The 22748-nt window shown below is 39.2% G+C and overlaps 1 protein-coding gene across 2 annotated transcripts in view; it reads right to left on the bottom strand.

The window, feature by feature from the left end:
• The window catches only part of LOC124615833 (TBC1 domain family member 13), a 225652-nt gene that overhangs the window by 86026 nt on the left and 116878 nt on the right, over nt 1-22748 (bottom strand). For both annotated transcript variants that reach the window (XR_006979813.1, XM_047143987.1), the window contains exon 7: nt 10174-10375. Coding sequence is in view for 1 of the 2 variants with exons in the window: in XM_047143987.1 (XP_046999943.1) it covers nt 10174-10375 (202 nt within the window). In the remaining variant the exon portion in view is untranslated. The remainder of the gene's footprint in view (nt 1-10173; nt 10376-22748) is intronic.

Raw genomic sequence — 22748 nt, 5'->3', positions numbered from 1 at the left:
AGCCGCCAATAAAGGCATAGACCCCTATCAGCAAATGTAAGTAAGAAACACTCTACACCTCTATAACATGTCAATGAACAGTGTGGGGGCAATTGTATAAATATTTGATGAAAGGCCCCCAGGATGCCGTAAAATTAAGATTTAGTAAAAAACAAAAAATTTTAACACCGAGTAACTAGAGGGTTGGCAAAGATGTTAATTATGAATGTGCAGTAAGGCGCAGACAAATGAATGAAAAAACAGTCAACTATTGTACAGTTTTTTTTTGTTTTCTTCACTCTTACAGACTCTCTCATATGTAGGACGATGAGGATGTGCGATTTTAGAGATTAAGTATTATGATCTCGATGTATCATATGTGTGAGTGAATAATATAATGTTAAAAAACCGTATCAAGCATTTTATTTATTGAAGTAGGTGAAGAGGAAAATTACAGGAAGAGGATTTACATGATTAAGACAAGCGTCGGTGCTCCTGGAGTCCTCCGCCGCCTGTAGCTTCAACAAAAATGTAAGCGAAGTCCGATGCCCAAAAGAATACCAATAATCACAGAACATTTTAACAATGCAGTCATATTCAATTATAATTTTTATTCAAACATCTTCCTTTAATATATATTACACATGCAAGGATTACTTTATTGATGGTATGAATGACAACAGCAAAATTAAACTGGTAAAAAGATTGTTGGAGGGTTCTGCTCAGACATGGGCAAATCAATGTGGTGAACAATTTAAATCCTATAGTATATTTGAACAGATGTTTCTAAATAGGTATTGTAGCCTAGCAAAACAGTGCAGATTACATAATGATTTTTTGAATGGGCCAGTTTACAAAGGAGGTAGGCAAACTATGAGACAATTTTGTCAGGAGGAATTAAGAAAGTTGGTACATTTGGGTAGGCCATTGGGAATTTTGACTGAGATTTCTTCTCTAAGGAGAAGGTACCCAAAAATGTACAGTGGGAATTGATACATTGCCCAACAGCTTCTATAGAAAATTTCTTGTATTTTATTGAGAGGATGGACCAGACAATGTGCTATAACCACATAAGGGGGTTATAGTTCAGGGAATAATCAGAGGAATGATGGAGAGAAAAGAAATAATGTGAGTTGGGGTAATAACCAACATAATTCAAACAGGGAAGGAAATCGGAATGGTAATTGGAGAGAAAACAGAGATAGAATTCAAAATGAAACTTGGAAGGTTAACAGGGAAAGATTTAACGCTGATGTCAGGTGTGCATGGGGAAATGAAAACAGGAGTGATCAAAGGCCAATGCAGCAACAGAGAAATTGGAGAGGGGGTTGAGTGTAGGAAACTCTGGCATTAAAGAGGCTTTTGATTTAATATTTTCAGGGGATAAGGATACTGAATCTTTTAATGAAGAGCAGATGTGCACCATGACTAAAGATTGCATACGTGACATAGAGAGGATTTGTTGGCCGAAACAGAATTAAAGCATGGTTTTATTGATAAAGTGCAGCCAATAATAACTGTTGGTGTGGCAGGAGACTGTGAAACTGGTTTGGTGGATACTGCAAGTTCAGTGTCTGGGGTGGCAGAGAGATTTTATGATCATATTAAGAACAGGGAAAAAGTGGAATTTCCAGTCACAGGGGTGTGGATTAAAAACACTACAGGAATTTTCAGTAAACCAGTGAGAAAAGAGGTAGTTCTAGATGTAAACATTGGAGGTGAAGTATATAGTCACTCATTTTTGGTGGTATCCAATTTAAGTATGAATCTGGTGTTGGGGATTGATTTCCTAAGTAAATATGAGACATATGTAGATTGTAAGGACCAGATGGTGAAACTCAGTACTGTTGAGGGAAGAAAAAGTGTTAAATTCAAAAATGCACTCAATGATGAAGAACTGGTGGCTAGTTTGCATATAGCACAGTGCTTAATGGATTCTCATGGAGACTGAGAAAGAGACAAGGAGTAAAGTAAATGGTACAAATGGGATTTCTGAGGATGAGAAGGCAGAATCATACAAATTATTGAGTAAGAACAAAGATGTGTTTTCTGAAAAACCAGGGGAGGTGACTGATTTTGGGTATTCACTCAGGGTGAATCCACATGAACCCATTAAGATCAGGCCATACCCTATAGCACTGGCAGAGAGGGAGGCAGTTAGGGGAGAACTACAATGTATGTTAGAATGGAGAATTGTGGAACAGTGAAGAAGTGAATATTGCAACCCAATAGTAGACGTCAAGAAGAAAGACAAATCTGTGCACTTGGTTCTAGATGCTAGGAGGTTGAACAAAATAACTGTAAGGGAAACTGACCACCCTGAGAACGTGGATGAATTGATTTTAGGGTTCAAAAATGTAAAACTATTAAAAACTATGGATTTGACAGCTGGGATTTGGCAGGTGCCTTAAACAGTAGAAAGCAAAAATTATACCGCCTTCCTGTTTGAAAGCAGGGCCTAACAATACAAAGTAATCCCTTCTGGACTATGCATATCTGTAGCTGTACTCGTGAGAGCTCTCAGTTATGTGCTGGGAAGTGAGCTCATGAGAAGACTGACAATTCATGTAGATAATATCCTGATTGCTACATCAACTTGGAGAGAACACTATGGTTTGTTGTAAGATGTGTTTACAGCTTTGAGAAATGCGGGGATGACTCTGAAATTGAAAAAAATGTGTTTGTGAAGGCAGAAATAAAATTTGTTGGACATGTATTGTCATCAGAGGGTCTTGCACCCAATGAAGAAAGGATAAAGGCAATAGTGGAGTGTGCCAAACAAAGAAATCGCAAGCAATTGAAATCATACCTCGGAATTGTAGGATCCTACCAAAAGTTCATAGATGATTTAAGCCCTAATTCACAGAACCTATCACAATTGTTAAAAAAAAAATGCACCATGGGTGTGGACAGCTGACTGTGATAAGGACTTTAATAAAGTCAAAGATAGTTTAAGTAACAGCAATCTACTCTATTACCCAGATATGTCACTCTCATTCTACGTTGCCACTGACAGCTATGGGATAGGTGCTGCTTAGTTTCAAAAGAAGTTGGTTGACGGAAAGATGGAACACTGAAGTATATTGTTTTCAATTAGAATGCTGACTAAGCATGAGCGAGCCTATGGTATAACTGAAAAGGAATTGTTGGCAGTGGTGTGGGGGTTCATGAAAATCCGGATATACTTGGAAGGGCATGAGACCATTGTAATGACGGATCATAAGGCCCTTAGTTATTTGCAGGATTGTAGTCTGTTGAATAACAGGCTCACTAGGTGGGCAATGTTCTTACAAAGGTTCCAGTACCAGATAGAGTATGTTAGGGGCACTGAAAATGTGGTTGTGGATGCTCTCTCACACTTGTCAATTGGAAGTGAGGGGAACAGTAAAGAGGAGGAAGAGAGTACAGAATTTAAGATGATGTATATGAGGGGTGTGGAAGGGAAAAACAGATTAGGAGCACATGCAGCGACATGAGGCGAATACAGAAGGATCCAATTTTGAAGCTAGTTAAGACCAGACTGGGTACAAAGGGCCATGAGAAGTTGGAGAGATTTTACAAGATATTTAAAGGGTTGTTGTTCCACAGAAGAGAACGAAAGCAAAAAGGAGTGGCGACTGTACTGGCCTGAGGAACATGTCCAGTCCCTAATTAATTAGGTGCATCTGAGCCATGGGCATGATGGGGCACAAAAATGTATAGGAGTACTACAAGACTGTGAGGTGTTCAATAACATGGACCATAGGGTGAGAAAGCAACTAGGTGCTTGTGACAGGTGCCAGTGAGTAAAACACACCACCATTACCAGTCAAGGTGAGATGCAAAACATCTTGCCCAAAAACGCTAACGAGCTCCTTGCAATTGATGTGTTCGACCCATCACCAACTAGTAGGAGTGAGCAAAAGTACATTCTGCTGGCAGTTGATGTATTCTCCACACAAGTAAAGATGTATGGGATGAAAAAGGGCACTAGTGGGACTATGATTAAAAAATTGGAGTCCTACTACAATGAAATTGGAAAGCCAAAAACAGTGCTCTCTGACAATGGGTCCCAATTCACCTCCAAGGCATGGGAGAACTTCATGGAGCAGGGAGGTGTGAAACATGTAAGAACCTCAGTTTACCATCCTGCAGGAAATCCAGCTGAGATGTAAACGTGCGATTTTGGATGATTGTGAAGGACATACTGTAGCCCCATACATACCATATCTGGGCAGAATAGGTGGCCAAGTTTGAGGACATCATAAACAGTGCACAAAGCAGTGTCACTGGGTTTACACCTCATGAAGTAATGTGGAATAAAAACGCAGCCAACCTGATAGCTGAGGCAGTGAGCTTTCCACCAGGCACATCTGTTTCTGAACAAGAGAGACACAAGCTAATTACTGGACAACTGGAAAAAGGGGTCTTACAGAGAAAACATAGGCATGCCACACAATGTGGCACTACACAAAACTGGTGCTAATAGCATAGGCACATAGGGAACACACACGACACAGATCTGTAAGTCCACGGTATTGGTAATAAGTTGAGAAAACTGTCCCGAAACACATGTGCTACAAAACGCCACTGTTTCCTGCGCATGTACCCCGACATCAATATGGGATATGATCACCATGCACACATACACAGGCTGCACAATGGGTTGGCATACTCTGGATCAGGTAGTCAAGCAGTTGCTGGGGTATAGCCTCCCATTTTTTGCACCAGTGCCTGTCAGATCTCCTGAAGTGTCATATGGGTTTGAAGACATACAGCTATACGTCGACCGAGAGCATCCCAGACGTGGTCAATGGGGTTTAGGTCTGGAGAACAGGCAGGCCACTCCATTCGCCTGATATATTCTGTTTCAAGGTACTCCTCCACGATGGCGCTTCGTGGGGCCGTGCATTATCATCCATCAGGAGGAAGGTGGGACGCACTGCACCCCTGAAAAGGCGGACATACTGGTACAAAATGATGTCCCGATACACCTGACCTGTTACAGTTCCTCTGTCAAAGACATGCAGGGGTGTACGTGCACCAATCAAAATCCCACCCCACACCATCAAACCACGACCTCCATACAGGTCCCTTTCAAGGACATTAAGGGGTTGGTGTCTGGTTCCTGGTTCATGCCAGATGAAAACCCGGTGAGAATCACTGTTCAGGCTATACCTGGACTTGTCTGTGAACATAACCTGGGACCACTATTCCAATGACCATGTACTGTGTTCTTGACACCTGGCTTTACAGGCTCTCCTGTGACCAGGGGTCAGTGATATGTACCTTGCAGGTCTCTGGGTGAATAAACCATGTCTGTTCAGTAGTGTGCAGACTGTGTGTCTGGAGACAACTGTTCCAGTGGCTGCAGTAAGGTCTCGAGCAAGGCCACCTGCAATACTCCGTGGCCGTCTGCAGGCACTGATGGTAAGATATCGGTCTTCTTGTGGTGTTGTACACTGTGGACATCCCGTACTGAAGCACCTGGACATGTTTCCCATATGCTGGAATCATTGCCATAATCTTGAGATCACACTTTGTGGCACACTGAGGGCCCATGCTACAACCTGGTGTGTTTGACCAAACTCCACCGACCCTAGTATTCTACCCCTCATAACGTCATCAATACATGTTCTTTGAGCCATTTTCAACACACAGTCACCATTAGCATGTCTGAAAACATCTGCACATTTACTCGCTGCACCGTACTCTGACATGCACCAACACACCTCTGTGTATGTGGACTGTTGCCAGTGCCACGACTGCAGGTCAAATGCACCGCATGGTCATACCCCGAGCAATTTAAACCTACAAATGACCCACCAGAGCATAGTTTCACCATGTATCAGCATTATCATTAATTTATGAGCATGAGTGTACTTACAGGTCACATACACTATTGGGACTCAGGAATGTAACACTATACAAACAGTCACTGTAATGGGGTTGAATCCTTTTTTTTATATCTTGTTGTATAGTATTTTTTGCATATGTGTATTGTTTTAAGAATTTCCTGGATGGCCTCATGTTTATCTTGGTAAAAGTATAGTGGTAAGTGAAGCTGTGAAACAACTCGTTGACACAGCTAATTCTCCCATAATGACTAGTGACACAGGCTACAACAGTTGTAGTCACTGTACAGCACTTATATGTACATGATAGGATGTGAATAAAGTGAGAGACATTGAGTGGTATCTTTCTTATTGTTTACAATGATATGAATATTGATTCAAATTTTCATGAGTGGCGATTGTGATTTGGTCACACACCAAATTTGCTTGGTTCATGGGGAGTGGAGATAGTTCAGCTTGGGACTGACAGATGAGAATATGGAATTGAAAGGTATACATATAATATGTTATTGTATTCAATGAAGAAATGTTTGGATTTAGGGGGATGTATAATTTGTTTTTATTTTTGTTTATATGTTTAGCATTACTTAGTTGAGGTGAATATAAGCTGATTTGTGGATTATGTTGTGCCATGGGGTATTTTATATATTTGATTTTATTCAGTTTGCAGTGCTGTAATTTTCATTGTTCATTGAGCAGCATTTAGATTATTGATTGGGTTAAAACTAGAGACAGAGCTGTTGCTGGAACCTACCATGGAACCCATTATATAATAAATTTTTGAGTACTATTCCAGTCACATATTTTCTTAGTTTCACTTTGGTCAGAGAAACATTGTCTCAATGTTGTACAGTTGCAATGATTTGGGCTATTTCTGTTCTTGAATGGAACAAATTGTTGCGGTCAAAGAAAAGTCTGTAGCCAGCATGTATTTCTTCTGTATGCTTGTGTCAGGTTTCGCCCTAAAATTTGGTTTTAACTGTGTCCAGTTTGGATAGCAGAGGGGGTGGGTTTACATATGACTGGTTCTTGGTACCCACATGCTTTGCTGATAGGAAACTGATCAGTTGAATTTTGCTTGTTCCTGGTAGAGCTGGGTTAGTTGACTAGCAGAACTTGAGAAACGGCGCCTGAGGTCTGAGCTGCAGCACTGATGCAGGTCAGAGGCAAACCACAGAAGACAACAAAATGTGTTGTGCCTACTGTATTGCTGTGTAATTTCTACTAAGAAATATAGTGCATCAAAATAAAAAGGAAAATATTTAGAGGACTTTAAGAAAAATTGCTGGTCCACCTTCGATTCGTTTATGTTTTATTACGTACAATCTTTGGCCAGTCATATCAGCATCATGGAAATGCTGATGAATAAATTTATTTAGCGTACGTTAAGTTAGGGTAGGAAGTGCTGCCATATAAGATAATATAGGGACTTGTTCATTTTGATTTCTCTGTTATCATATGTAGAGTTTATTTTTGTGTATTATTTCATTTTAGAGAGCACAGATTGGGTTTGGTGCTTCTTGTGACACCATGCATTGCATTTATGGAGTAGCAAGTGGGGTGTAATTGTGAGTGTACAAGCTATGGGGGAGATTAGAGCGGCAGTTTTCAGCCACAGAACATGTGGTTGGTGGTTGCTACAGGGCCATGGCAAGTGGCTACCGATTATGTGGCCTTGGAAAAAGCCAAGCGGAAGCTTGGCAGGGGAGCGTAGGGCCATTTTGGATGCTAGGAGGAATTTATTTGCCAGAGAAAAACTGATAATAACAAACTAAGAGTGGCATGGAGGTGTGAGTTGACACATATGGACAGAAAGATATGTAACGCTGAATTATCTAGACACGCCACAAAAATATGATAGTTTAAAAGTTACTGTTGCCTTAAAAATTGTAAATTTATGAAAGTTCAAAAGCTAATATATCCGCAATGCTTTGACCGATTAATATGAACAAAGTGTTTACAGATGTGACAAGCAGAGCTGCATCGAGCAATCATAGTCAATTTAGCAGAATATGTACCTTTTTGAATGAGAGGTCGGAATATGGAATTTGATTGAGAGAAACTGTGTTGTAGGTAATAAATAAATTTAAAGAGACAAAACTAGTGGCAGATTTCTAAAGTTTAAAGAGGTAGGTGAGTAGTTAAGTATGTATTTTTATTTGTTTAATTATGTTTAGTATCAAAAATCTGGGAAAAGCAAAATCACACCACAAAAACATTATTCGCGAAAAAACAGTGGTAGATACAAAAAATTTAATTGTAAATTGTTAATGCCAGAAAATTTCCATATTTTTCAATGTATCATATGTGTTATTGTATTTAGTTTTAGAATATTCATAACTTTTTTTGTCAAACATTGTTTTGAGTTGGGCAGTCGTTTCGAAGATGTATAGGGTGGCCATCTTAGAGGAGTGGAGCGAGAATGACGCTAAGAGCCGGACTTGCCACCCATCTGGGGGTGGTATTGGGTTAGTAGCCAAGATTGGAGACAAGTATGTATGTATCGATGTTCGAAAACAATCAAGTTGAGTGCAATTTAGAGGTTTAGGACAGCAGACAACAATGTATTGTGTGAGCTGTGAACACACTGTCGAATGACGTAATCGTGACATATGAATTTCATAGCAAAGGGTTGTAGCAACAGCTATTAATGGCCGTGCTTACGTAAAAGCCCCTCAGACTGCATTTTAAGAGATTAGTCAATACACTGAAGACTATGCGTGGAAAAATAGAAATAAACTACTTGTTCAAATTATAAATCAGCATGATTCAAAATTTTAAATTTCACCGCAATACCTGCCTGCATTGGTTTTTTAATATATATATTTTATTTCAGCTTGAAAATTGAGTTTACAACAGGTGTAAGCTGGCACCTTATGACGAAATATGTAGTCAAACATTGAGACCAGCCACATCTCTGGGGCCACTCAATTAAGCTGAGTGTTGAATGTAACATATATATATTCAGCACATGGGGGCTCGAGCTAACTATTCAATATAAAGTAACTTCTTTTTATCAAAAATCGGCGAACAGCACCAACACCAACTATATAAATATTTTCATTATTTTCAGCGAATTTTTACAGTGCAGTAACACAATTCTGAAGACTGCACTGTGGACATCTGATCTGTCTCATGGTATTTGAGGATAATAGCATTCTACACATGTCATGTTTCTGTGGCATTACATTGTTGACTTCATGAAGAGACTACACACAGTTTCCAATAAAAATATAGACATGAAAAAAATTCAGAGTCTAGAACACTAATTTACATTATCTTCATATCATGTGACTATTCAAACCAGGATGTACTCCTTTCCTATAAGGACAGCACAAATCCAGTAGGTGAGGTAAATCCAGTTGGTGAGGTAACGCTGATACTCATTTATAGTGATTGCCCACATTTTGTCTTCCATCTTCCACTCTTCCCAACTAAATTCAATGTTTGAATGCTTACGAATATGATGGAAAGTTGTATATTTCTAATGTTTAACTATTTTTGTGGTCAGTTTTTGAATATCAACTATGAACTAGTTGGACATTCACCCAAAATTTCCCTCTGTCTTTGACATCCATCTCTTGTAAAATCTTAGAACATATTCTGAGATCAAACAAAATAAGGTTTATTAAAAAGTATGACCTCCTCCATGCAAACCAATATGGATTCAAAACATTTTGTATACACCAAACTCAATATTTTCAAAGCTATGGATCAAGGCAGTCAGTCAGATGTAGTACTTATTCACTTCTAAAAAGCATTTGCCTCAGTAACACACCCATGCTTATTGTCAAATGTATGATCATATGGGATATTAAGCAGAATTTGTGACTGGATTGAGGATTTCTTACTAGGGAAGACATAAAGCCATTAACTTCCAACAGAAAGTGTTCTGGGATTTTTGCTGTTCATTTTGTTATCAATCGTTTTGCTGACAATAATAATAGTAACCTTAGACTTTTTGTAGATGATACAGTCATCTAGATGAAGTACCATTCGAAAAAAGCAGCACAAATATTGAGTCAGATTTCAAAGAGGTGCAGAATTGACAACTTGCTTTAAATGTTCAGAAATTTAAAATTGTGCACATGGTGGGAAACTTGGAAAATGAAATCAATCTAGAAATGAGACTGCTTACAAAATACTCATGTGATATGACACAATATACTGTTAAAGTGTGTGGGACCTGTACAAAACAGGGCATACAGGTTCAAATTGCAATGACACAGAATTATTTCATAGAACTAACATGAAACTTGGCATTACGTACTTATGGTGCCGTACAATGTGTGTACTTCCTGCATTCAGTCTCCACCTCTCCCTATGCCCCCAGTTACAAACTTGTGAAAAAACTGCATACCTAAAACTGTAATATTGTGGCCGCAATTCCAGCTGCTGGAGACGGAGCCACACTTGCAGATCACTCTTACGAAGTTGTTCACCAAGGCGTGCCATCATACCACTTATACCACATTCTGCTTCATCAAGGGATTTGATGAAGAAGTCTCTTATTTCTCCCATTAAATTTGTGAAGCAGAAAAAGCAATCAGCTTCTGCAAATTCTGTAAAGAAACAAGAGTGTCAAGCTTTACTTTCAGTATTACTGACACAATAATTACTGAAATCAAATACTAGTGAGTAAATTATAAAATAAAAGCAATGCAATTCATACTCTGTTGGACACAAATAAGTTCCTGAGCCACATCACAAATGAGGCCCTCAAAAATGGAATAAAAGGCATCCACAAATGAAATGTTTTAACTTTCTCAAACACTCTAAATACAATATTCCAATGCAATTTAAAAAAGGAAGATTAACAATTTTACTTCTAACTTAAGTGACAAGCAATGTGTCTCCTATGCTTACGAAGCACTGTCAAAAAATACAGACAACCTCCAACAGCAATGGGCAGGATGATTACTGCATGTAAATGTAAAAAAGCATTCTTCACTTCAATTTTGCTGTCAGTGCGCCATAGTTCACTAGTGTGGGCTATGTACAAACATCAGAGATTATACATGAACAACAATAAGACCCAAAAAAGTAGAATGTATAATTAGAGCATGAGCACTGAAGATGTGAATTAACAGAAAGGGGAAATACTACTGCATCTACCATATTTATTCACATTTAAAAATCTGGAACTGTATCTAAAAACACTTAAAAAATACGATTCTTTAATTTTTCCTGGGGTATTTGATGATAAAACGGTCAATGGATGTACTGCCAGTCTAGAGTGTCCAAGGGACAAATTATTTCGGTGATCAGACATGTTGCCGTCAAAAGTGCATAGACGAACCGAGCTCCTGAGCGTGCATGGCCAACTTACATCCTCTCCCAACACAAGCCATTCCTCTGCAGTCCACAACCGAGGGCATATGTTGTTGGAAGGCATGGAGACACTTGCATCAGCATCTGTGGTAGCATCATTGTAGTTGCTCTGTCCTCCCTGGCTGCCATCCAGAATCTTAGAGAGTGCCCTGAGATTGTTATCTTACCTGCTGAAAAGGCAATGACACTATTGTTCTCTTCCATGAGACCGTACTGAGAAGATGCAGGATTACCACTCCTACAGGAAGATCAGTGCTCAATCAAGCAAGAAGGTGGAGAACATGATCCGGTCACTTCTCAAGGAATCACAGTTACCAGAATGGGTAATCAAGAAATTTTCACTACAAGGGCCTGTGCCACCAAGACTTTATGCACTCCCCTAGGTCCACAAAGATGGGGTGCCATTACGCCCCATTGTGAGCAACATCAGAGCTCCTATACACCTGCTGACAAAATACCTGAGAGAGATAGTAAGTCCTTTTATGTGGGTAAATGTCCACATCACATTCACAATTTTATGGATACTATGAAATGCCTCAACAACTTTGGGCTGAAGGACTCATTCAATGTTTCATTTTTCGCCAGAATGCCTCTATGTCAGTCACTAGAACTCGTTGGTCAGAAGGCCACTGACCTTTTCAGGCACATCCTAAGCTCCACATATTTTCTATTCAATGGAGAACTACGAGCAAATGGAGTGAGTCCCTACAGGCTGCTCACTCTTGCCAGTGCAGAAGGGTGAGGGCTGATCATCATCACTGCATGGAAAGAGCCGTTGGAGACAATGATGAGAAAGTGGGATACACTCACAGTTCAAACGAAAAAAAAAAAAGAATACTTACCAAACATTAACAAAAATAGTTACTGGCCACTGACATAGAGCAAGGTGTAAATCTCTGCATAAATTCTGCTTTTAATTACCTTAAAAGTAAAATTTTTATGCAATAATTGCCAGCATACTGTTGAAGTGGCAAAAGCTGAAGACGGCACAAATGCTGTCAAAAATATTATACTGAATTTAGTATTGTATGAAGTCAGCTCCACTTGAGTTTGGTCTGGGACACATTATGTAACATTAATTATGTGGTGGTGGTGGTGGTGGTAATTTGATTTTGTGCGCCACTAGGTCTGCCACTGCTTGAATTGCAGACTAGGAAATTCGAAATTATGCCATAATCATGAGTGAGTTTTGTATGACATACGTAGCTTGAAACTCAGCAACAAAAAAACACAGAAAATATGCCACAAACTGTGGCAACAATCGTAAAAACCGTGCTGTGACACATAGTAAATAAGGTATTATGAAATTATTCACAGAAAACAATATCTAGAACCAAACAGTACACATGAAATAACATTTTATGTTGTTTATAAATACACTATTTCTGCACGTTTTAGAATGCAAGAACCCACTGGCGATGGTGATATTACCACGGAAACTAATCTGGGAACAAATAAATAACAAAAGTGTTTTGCATCAAGGCTGACCCATGATCCCATTAGTTGAGTGATGCCAATGTAAGCAAAAGAGTGACACTTTTTTTACAAGCTGTGCAGTCTAAAGCATTTAGCGGCTTCAAATAACTGATAATTAATGACATCCTCCTCATTATTTAAGATACAGTGGCGGTCAAAATAATAGAGCCACCTGGCAAAGGTTTGGAATAAAGTGCACATTTATTACTTGACATGTTTGAACTATGATGGAAACCATTACAACCAAGTCACATTGTACTATAGTCAGTTATATCGATAACACAACACAAAATAATCAGTAATAATCGATAATATTCAAAAGAATACCAGACCACAGGGTCAAAAAAATAGAGCCAATTGAAACAAATATATTGTACTTGATCTCAGTCTTATGAAACGTACAGGAACAGTCTTTTTTGCATAGGACTGCATTAGTACTTCGTGGGGTAACCCTTATTTTTGAGGATTGCCCTGCACCTCTTACCCATAGAGTCTACTAAACGCCTGCATTCGTCACTACTGATCGCATACCAGGCTCTCTGGATTTCTTCCCACAGTTTTTCTGACGATGTAGCTTTTGAGCGGTCAATTCTCTTGTCTAAGATCTCCCATAAGTTCTCAATGGGTGATGCGTCAGGGGACTGAGGTGGCCACTCTAATACTTCGATATTGTGCTCTTGAACAAACTGCCTTATGATCCTTGCAGTATGCTTTGGATCGTTATCGTGCTGAAATTTCCATTTCAGCGGCATTTCCTCTTCAGCATAAGGCAGCATCACATTTGCCAAGATGTCTTTGTACATTTCTGCGTTCATTATGCCGTTGATACGGTGTATTGGACCAATGCCGTACCACGAAAAACATCCCCATACCATAACACTTCCGCCACCATATTTCACAGTTTTTAAAGTGTACTTGGGATTAAATTCCTGGTTTGGTGGGTGGCGCACATAGACTTTTCCGTCTGAGGCAAACCTATTAAACTTGGATTCATCGGACCAAAGGATGTTCCTCCACCAAGTATTAGGTTTTTGTTCATTTCTCCGGGCAAAGGCTAACCTTTTCCGAACATTAGCTTGTGAAACATGTGGCTTCTTTCTTGCAATGCGCCCATTCAATTTTGCAGATCTCAGTCGTCTTTGAATCGTTGAGGTTGATGGTTGAACATCATGTTCGTCGCTAAACAAAATGGCTTTCAGTCGTGGTGTTGACAAAAATGGGTCTTTCTTCAATTCCCTAGTGATGAGTCTGTCTACGCGAGGAGTAGTTACACGAGGTCGCCCCCTGTTCTCCACCTGCGGCTTTGTTTGTTTTGACCGTCTCATGGCGTTCTGGACTCGTTTTCGCGAAACGTGCAAGACATTGGCTATTTTATTCATGGACATCCCACTTTTGAACATCCGGAACATTACTATGCGCTCATCTTCACTGGTATGCTTTGCTCTGCCCATCTAGACGAATGTAAACAAAACCACACGTCAATTTACATACAAAACAACTGCATAAAAATCAATTTAAAGGCACATGTGTAAAGCGGCTCTATTATTTTGACCCATAAGATTCTTACCTTTATGCCTCTTTTCACACGTCTAGCTCAAATGCTTCCTTTCGGACGACTAAAGATAGCAGCAACGTCTTCCCTGATGTTGTCTACAAGGGACTGACAACACGGCACTCGTGGCGATTTCGCGAACTAATAGATATCCTAGTTCTTAATCTCGTCAATAGAGGTGGCTCTATTATTTCGACCGCCACTGTAATTGCTAAATAGTCAACTACATGGAAAAGAATGTTATTTTCAGCCAACAAGAACAACATCTGCAAGGGACAATAATAACGTTTTGAAAATATAATGTAATTCAACAGATTAAAACTCTAGTACCCAAGCGACAGCAGGACAAAACACATATTAAGGTTAAGGGAACATACGAGCTTCCAGTGGTTCCTTCTTCTGCCAGAAGGTGTGAAGAGGAAGGAAGAGGGACGAAGGAAAATGAGACTTATCAGAAGGGATGAGATGGAAAGATTGATCCTATTACGCTGTATATCGAGCAGTATGTATGTCAGAGAAACCAGAATGATTCAGTCTTTCCTACTCATTCCATCCAGTAAGTATCCTCTAACCCTGGATTCTGGGTGACTTTTCCAAATTCTCCCTCTTTCCTAAACCTCACCAGTCCTTTCGTTCATCCCTCTTCCTTTCCCTCAACCGATCCACCAGAAGAAGGAGCCACTGGCTGTGAAAGCTTGCACACTTCCTTAACCTTCACATGTTTTCTCCTCCCACCCCATGGTGGGTATATCTTTTATCAGTTCAATTACATTATAAACTGAGTGGTATGTATATCAGATTGACATCAACTTGGTGTTTAGTACAAGTAATTAATTTACCCAACTTGTAGTTGCCTGTACAATGCATCCAACAGAGCAATTCTAGTAAAGAAGTAGGGAAGATTTTTGACAGACCATGAATGCTGCTTAAATTGGCATCGCTTTTGGTTTAGAACTGTGAAAGCAAGAAACTGACATCTCTGTTGGAATTTGCTGTGCAACATTAGGAGATTGTTAACCGAGAACTGTGAGCATTTAATTTAATGGAGAATGATAGAAAAATCCGGTTTATCTATGAACGTTTTTTTATTTATTTAATATCTTTTTTTGCATACAGTCACCAACCGGTGACTTCTGCAAATGTCATATCATTTTTATACAATTTTTGTACAAACAGTAGGAATTTGCAATTCACATGTACAAGAAGCCACTTACGGGTGATGCACTTGGCATTATTTGGTACAGTACTTCATAATGCAACATACAGTTGTTACGTACACTACTGGCCATTAAAATTGCTACACCATGAAGATGACGTGCTACAGACGTGAAATTTAACCGACAGGAAGAAGATGCTGCGATATGCAAATGATTAGCTTTTCAGAGCACCCACAAAATGTTGGTGGTGGTGGTGATACCTACAACATGCTGGCATGAGGAAAGTTTCCAACCGATTTCTCACACACAAACAGCAGTTGACCGGCGTTGCCTGGTGAAACATTGTTGTGATGCCTCGTGTAAGGAGGAAAATGCGTACCATCACATTTCCGACTTTGATAAAGGTTGGATCATAGCCTATTGCGATTGCGGTTTATCATATCACGACACTGCTGCTCGAGTTGGTCTAGGTCCAATGACTGTTAGCAAAATATGGAATCGGTGGATTCAGGAGGGTAATAAAGAACGCTGTGCTGGATCCCAACGGCCTCGACTCACCAGCAGTTGAGATGACAGGCATCTTATCAGCATGGCTGTAATGGATTGTGCAGCCACATCTTGATCCCTGAGTCAACACATGGGGGCATTTGCAAGACAACAACCATCTGCACGAACAGTTCGACGACGTTTGCAACAGCATGGACTATCAGCTCGGAAACCTAGCTGCAGTTTTCCTGCACGCTGCATCACAGTCAGGAGCGCCTGCGATGGTACACTCAACGACGAACCTGGGTGCACGAATGGCAAAACGTCATTGTTTCGGATGAATCCAGGTTCTGTTTACAGCATCATGATGGTCGCATCCGTGTTTGGCGACATCGCAGTGAACGCACATTGGAAGCATGTATTCACCATCACCATACTGGCGTATCACCCGCGTGATGGTATGGGGTGCCATTGATTACACGTCTCAGTCACCTCTTGTTCGCATTGACGGCACTTTGAACAGTGGACGTTACATTTCAGATGTGTTATGACCCGTGGCTCTACCCCTCATTTGATCCCTGTGAAACCCTATGTTTCAGCAGGATAATGCACGACCGCACGTTTCAGGTCCGGTATGGGCCTTTCTGGATACAGAAAATATTCGACTGCTGCCCTGGCCAGCAGCTTCTATTTCTCAGGGCCTATGGACCCAAATTACGTGAAAATGTAATCACATCCCAGTTCTAGTATATATTTGTCCAATGAATGCCCATTTATCATCTGCATTTCTTCTTGGTGCAGCAATTTTAATGGCCAGTAGTGTAGTATAGGTATTTGAATTTACAGCATGTTGTTACAAAAATAATATATATTACAATCACCTCCGAATAGTAAATCATATAGCTAGAAGAGTTAGGCCTACATTTCAGAATAGCTACATTTTAATATGAGTATTCATTCAGTGAGTACAAAAATTTGAGTGTTAAGAATGATTTTAATTCCCTTTTGAATACTTTACCTCTGTGGCGTCTTATAGCACTTGGCAGTTTGTTAAACCATATCTGACTATTTATCCAAGGACTATGATCTGTTGACTTTAGTTTAGTTCTGTTTCTGAAGAAGCAATCTTTTTGTCTTGTGTTATGGGTACGCACATCAGAGCACTTAGCTTCATTATTTTTATGGTCCACAAAGAATGTTATTAATTTGTACAGATACAAGGAGTACACTGTTGACATTTATGTTGTACAAAGGTTTCTCTACATGAATCTCTGTATCCTAGTCGCTGCATGGTCCTGATTCCTCTTTTCTGCAGTGTTAGGATTCTGTTCAAGTGTGTATCAGCAGCACATCCCATACCTCTATTCCATAATTAATATATGCAAATATTGTCCCATAATAAGCAGTTTTTAATGTTTGTTCAGAGACTAATTTTGATAGTTTGCTAATTAAGTTCAGTGAACTGCTGATTTTATCGCATGCAAAACTGATATGTTCTACCCATCTAAGATTTTTGTCTAAGTATATCCCCAAAGATTTACATTTGTCGGTGTCTACTTTTTTGTTGCCATTTATATTATCAATGCAGCTTTGGTATGAATTACCATGTTTAAATGGTAATAGCTGGGATTTGCTAATACTGACTTTTAGACCTTGATCATGGAAGTAAGTAGTTATTTGACTTAAGCCATGAGTTGCAGCCAATGTCAAGTCATTAGTTTGTTTGGCAAAAGAACAAAAGCGAGGTATCATCTGCATAACTTACTAGTTGGGAGTACAGAGGTGACTCTAAATCATTAATGTAGACCGGGAAAAGGAAAGGGCCCAACACAGAGCCCTGAGGTACACCTTGTTTCACTGTTTCATAGCTGGATTGGAATGTTTGATCTAACAGTTAATTTCATAACTCAGCTTTGTACACGGCTTACGATTGGTTAGATATGTGATCGGTGGTTGTATGGATGTGGCATTTATATTGTAATTTTCCAGTTTGCTCAGTAGTAGCTCATGGTTCACTGAGTCAAATGCTTTAGTAAGGTCTAGAAATATCCCTGCTGTCTGCATTCCCTCATCCAGGACATCATATACCTTGTGGAGAAATTCGGTAATTGCCATAATGGTACTGCGATGCTTTCTGAAGCCATGCTGTGTTTCTGCTAGTAAATTATTCTTCGCGAAATAATCAATAAGTTGTGTCAACAAAACAATTTCACATATTTTACTGAAAATTGGTATTAGTGATATGGGTCTGAAGTTTGATAGCTCTTCTTTCAATCCTTTTTTATGCGGGGTAATTATTCCAACTAATTCCTTATTGCATTTTTTAATTACAATACTACTCAGTCCATCCCAGTCAGATGAGGTTTTATTCCTTACGTTATTTATTATTTTTCCTATTTCCTCCACACTCACTTCCTTAAATTCAAAAGGAGTTTCCAGCCTAGGGTAAGGCTTTACAATCCGAGTCAGAGCTGTGTTATTAACTGGATTCACAGCTGAAGATATAAAATATTCATTAAATATATTGCAGATTTCATCCGGATCATTAATATGGTTTCCTTCATGCTGGATTCTGTCAATCTGAGCATCTAACTTAGGGGTGGCTTTGCGATATCTATTTATTATATTCCATGAAGTCTTCCCTATATTTGATGACTGAACTATTTCATTATGTAGGATCTGTTTTCTTAAATTTGAGAGCTGTTCCTGAAATTGTTTTTTAGCTTGCTTATACTTATCCTTAAATATATGCAGTTTAGTTGACTTATGTAGCACACTTAGATCCTCGATATTTTGCCTAGGTTTAATCATGTAAGCTGGCAGAGTCAGTCTGGTGTTTTTTACATTTTGGTTGTGAGTCACTACTTTCTTAATTTCTTACACTGGGCAGCAAAAATTAAGATATTGTAAAATAATATCATAAAATTGGGCCCATTTGTACTTGGGTCCTTTTTGCTCAAGAACTAGTGCTCATCCTCAGATTATAGTTTACCTTTAAAAGCATCAATGTTTTTCTCTTTAACCATTCTTTTATGTTCTACGACCTGAGTCCTCTCTTGTGTACTTGTGTGTTCATAGTCTACAAATTGACATTTGTGGTCTGAGTAGTGGAAGTCCACATTCCAGCATCTAATACTATCTTTTACCTCTTTACTTAGTATTATGTAGTCTATTCTACTAGAAGTAGACTGAGTTACTCTTGTATTTGAATTTACTGCACTCATAAGATTATAGGAGTTAAGGGTATCTATTAGCCTGCTGTTATGGTTACTGCAAAATGTTGCCTCTATATTCAAGTCACCAAGTATTGTTACCTCATTTGGGTCACGGTGTCCCACTATTCTACTAAAAATATCTACGAAATGCTCTACCTCTGATTTTGATGGATGATAAATCCCAATAATTTTCTGTTTGATCGTGCCCTTTCTGGAACCTTTGATATGGAGTTCCACGCCTGTCACTTCAGTCAAGCCTTCATTATCATACAGATCTAGATGGTTTAATTTATTTACATAGAGCTGCTCTCTAACAAATACTGCTACACCTCCATGTTTAAGATGCTGTCTATAGTAGCTATTTCCTAGGAAATAGCCATCTAGTTTAAAGTAAATAATTTCCTCAGATTTTAGTCCATGCTCGTTTAACACAACTACATGAGGTGAATGACAATTAACAAAAGTCTGCAAAACATTGAGCTTATTTCTAAGATATTGTATATTTAAGTGTATGAGCCTTAATGGTACTTTTAGTTTGTCGCTTTGAATTTCCTCCTGTTCTGGATTTTTTATATTCGGCCAAATCTGGGTGGAGTTGGCCCTTTCCACTAGTTTCCCTGCATGTTGGGATTTAGGGCGATAGCCCGTCTGCTTTCACAGCTGTTTTCATGAATTATTACGTCAACAACTTTGTTTATGTCTGATGCAAGTCTCCTTTTACCAGGTAGATTTAAATGTTGACCATGCATTGTGAAACTAGTGTTTTCATAGCTGTTGATGTCAAGAAGTCTTACGTATTTAAATTTGGAGCAGAAATGTTATAATTTATGATTTGTTTGGCGAATTTCACTATCTACTTGATCAAAAACATGGGACAGTATAAGGAGAGTGTAAGTGGCTTATGGGTATAGAATGTGGTGCAAGAACTATCACTATATTTAGCCCAAATAATAAAAAAGCAAGATTTGTGTTGGAGCTGAAGCAAGAAGAAGACACAGTGGAGATGCCTGTGTGTTGGAAACATGTCACCTGTGATCAATGTGAGGACAGGAGAGCTGTTAGTAGCTGGTGTAATGTATTACGAGGGTTTATGTGCAGTGTACGTATATGTCAGGAGTTCAAGGCACAGGAAACGTGCCTACCTGTTCCAGAAGCATCATCACAGAATAGCACAGGAGGGATCAAAGTAAGTGCTACCGCTACCACAGAGTGATAGAATTTTCCTAAGAAATTATTTATAGCAAAAGATTGATCGAATAATACATATTATAATTCATTTGTTTAAACTGTGTAAAGCTAAGAGCTCAGCTAAGTTCGTGTAAGTTGCAAGGACATTAAGGAAGCTAAGAGACACTAAATGGAAGAGGAAGCAAGGAAAAAAGCGAGCAGAGCCATGTGTTATAAATTTAGTACATTCTGAGGAAAATATGGGTGAAAACAACTTTGTGGATAGTTTTGCACTGGATGATATAGTAGAAGTAGGCAGTAAAGTGGTAAATAGTGTGGAGATATTAGGAAAGAGCAGTACAAAAGCTTTATTAATGAGAATGAATCTAAAGTTACAAGAAAATTAAGGGCACACTGAGTAGAGGAGGAGGTTAGCACAGGGAGTAAAGAAAATATTGTTAAAATAGACACATTAAGGGTAGAAAATCAGGAAGCTCATAAAGAGGCTAAGGATCGTTTTTTCCTTTTATCTGTTCTTTCAAAATAGGTAAGAAATAAAAGGTTATTACAAAATTTAGAGGGTAGAAATTTTCTAATGTCCTACATAATGAGAGATTTTGATATGATGTATGCTGCTGGAGTGATGATCAGTATAGCCAAAGAAATGGTGGTTTTGTAAAAGCTTTGCACTTCAAGAAAACTATACATTTGGTTGCCTCAAATAAACAACAATTAACAGGGTTCATTCTTATTATTCTGGACGACTGCACCCTGCATACAAAAGAAGGGGCAGAAACTGTTGTGTAGAGGGTGTAGACACAGTGGGTTACGATGGGTTGAGGCTGAAATGACTTCAGGGGCAGAGAATGTGTAGTAAGGGTAACGCCCATCTGGAAAGTTCAGATAAGCTGGTGATGGAGGAGAGCATCTGGACGGCCCAGGTTGCGAAGCAGCCATTGGAATCAAACATTTTAGGATCAGCTGATGTTGTACCACAAGCTTTGCTCTTGGCCACAGTTTGGTGGTGGTCATTCATCCTGGCCGACAGCTGGCTGGTAATCATACCAATATAAAAAGCTTTGCAATGAGTACAGCAGTGCTGGTATATGAGATGGCTACTTTCACAGGTGGCTATAATGTCACAATACCATCGACGGCAGACATCACAGAGGCTCTTTGAATTAATGCAAAGACACTATTTCCACACGTTGGTTATTTTCGCAGGAAATCAGTAGGCTTACATAAGGTATCCATTTGCCATATGTCCTACAAGAATTTTCTGGCAGCTACTGAGGAACTTTCTAATGAAACTGGTGTGGTAGACAGCAAAGTTTTGCAGTGTGTTGTTGATACAGCTGGAGATACAAGTAGCAGAGATGTAAATGTGGAAGTAGACTGTGTTGAGTTACAATGTAATATTATTTCTGGGAGCAGCAACAAGGCAATGAACCACACAGAGGGAGAATTCAATATTATAACCATGGAAGGTGCTATATATGAATTTCAAAGCTTTGAGAAGATTCTTCTTGAGGAAGAATCTTTTAGAAGAAATAGGGTAGTGAAATTACAACCAAAAATTAAAGTGAGTGTTGGAGGGTTTGAGACTGAAGCACTTCTCGATTCAGGCAATGAGAGTAGTGGGATCTCTGAAATGTTTTATGAGCATCTGAAATCCATCACACAAGTTATGGAATTGCCAGTCGTAGGGATGCAGATTAGGGGTCTGACTGACAGGTTAAGCACACCTGTTAGGACCCAGATAATGCTGTGTTTTAAGATAGGTGATATTGAATTTAGTCACAACTGTATCATTATTACTGAACTCTGTATGAATTTTATAATTGGATGATCGATGTGGGAGCTGTTCAAGACTCTAAAAGAAACCAGTTAAAGATAGATGAAAGTGGGGCAACACGTAATTAACAGGGATCAAAGGGCAAGAGAAAACAGTGAACAGTGGGAGGGGGGAATCACAGAGATCTGAAGAAGACAATGTCAGAAATTAAACACAAAATTGATAACATTGAAACGATAAGTGAAGGACAAAGGAAGGAGATGCATGATCTACTATGTGAATATTATAATAATGTATTTTCTGATGTGCAGCGAGCATATCATATAGCTGTTGCACTAAGGAAGGCAGCTGAAACTGAATTGGAAAGAATGCAGCAGATAGGGATAATAGAGAGAAGCAATAGTAAATACAATAATCCACTAGGTGTTGTCAAGAAGAGGGATAAATCAGTGAGGCTTGCATCAGAGGCTAGAAAGCTGAACCCATAATCTATAGGGAAACAGATCACCCAGAAAATATGGATGACCTGTTCTATCAGTTCCATCATGCTGAAGTAATGTCAAGTGTGGGTCTGACATCTGGTTTCTGGCAAATTCCCTTAGCCAAGAAGAGTAGACAGTATACTGCTTTCTTATATGGTGGCAAATGCTACCAATTTAAGGTAGTTCCTTTTGGACTGGGCATTTCTGTGGCTATTTTTATAAGAGCATTAGATCATGTTTTACTTAGAAAGCTTTTGAGCAAACTGACACTCTA

This window comes from Schistocerca americana, chromosome 1 (genome assembly GCF_021461395.2).
Source record: "Schistocerca americana isolate TAMUIC-IGC-003095 chromosome 1, iqSchAmer2.1, whole genome shotgun sequence".
Classification (NCBI taxonomy): domain Eukaryota; kingdom Metazoa; phylum Arthropoda; class Insecta; order Orthoptera; family Acrididae; genus Schistocerca; species Schistocerca americana.
This window is presented reverse-complemented; position numbering and strand designations above follow the sequence as displayed.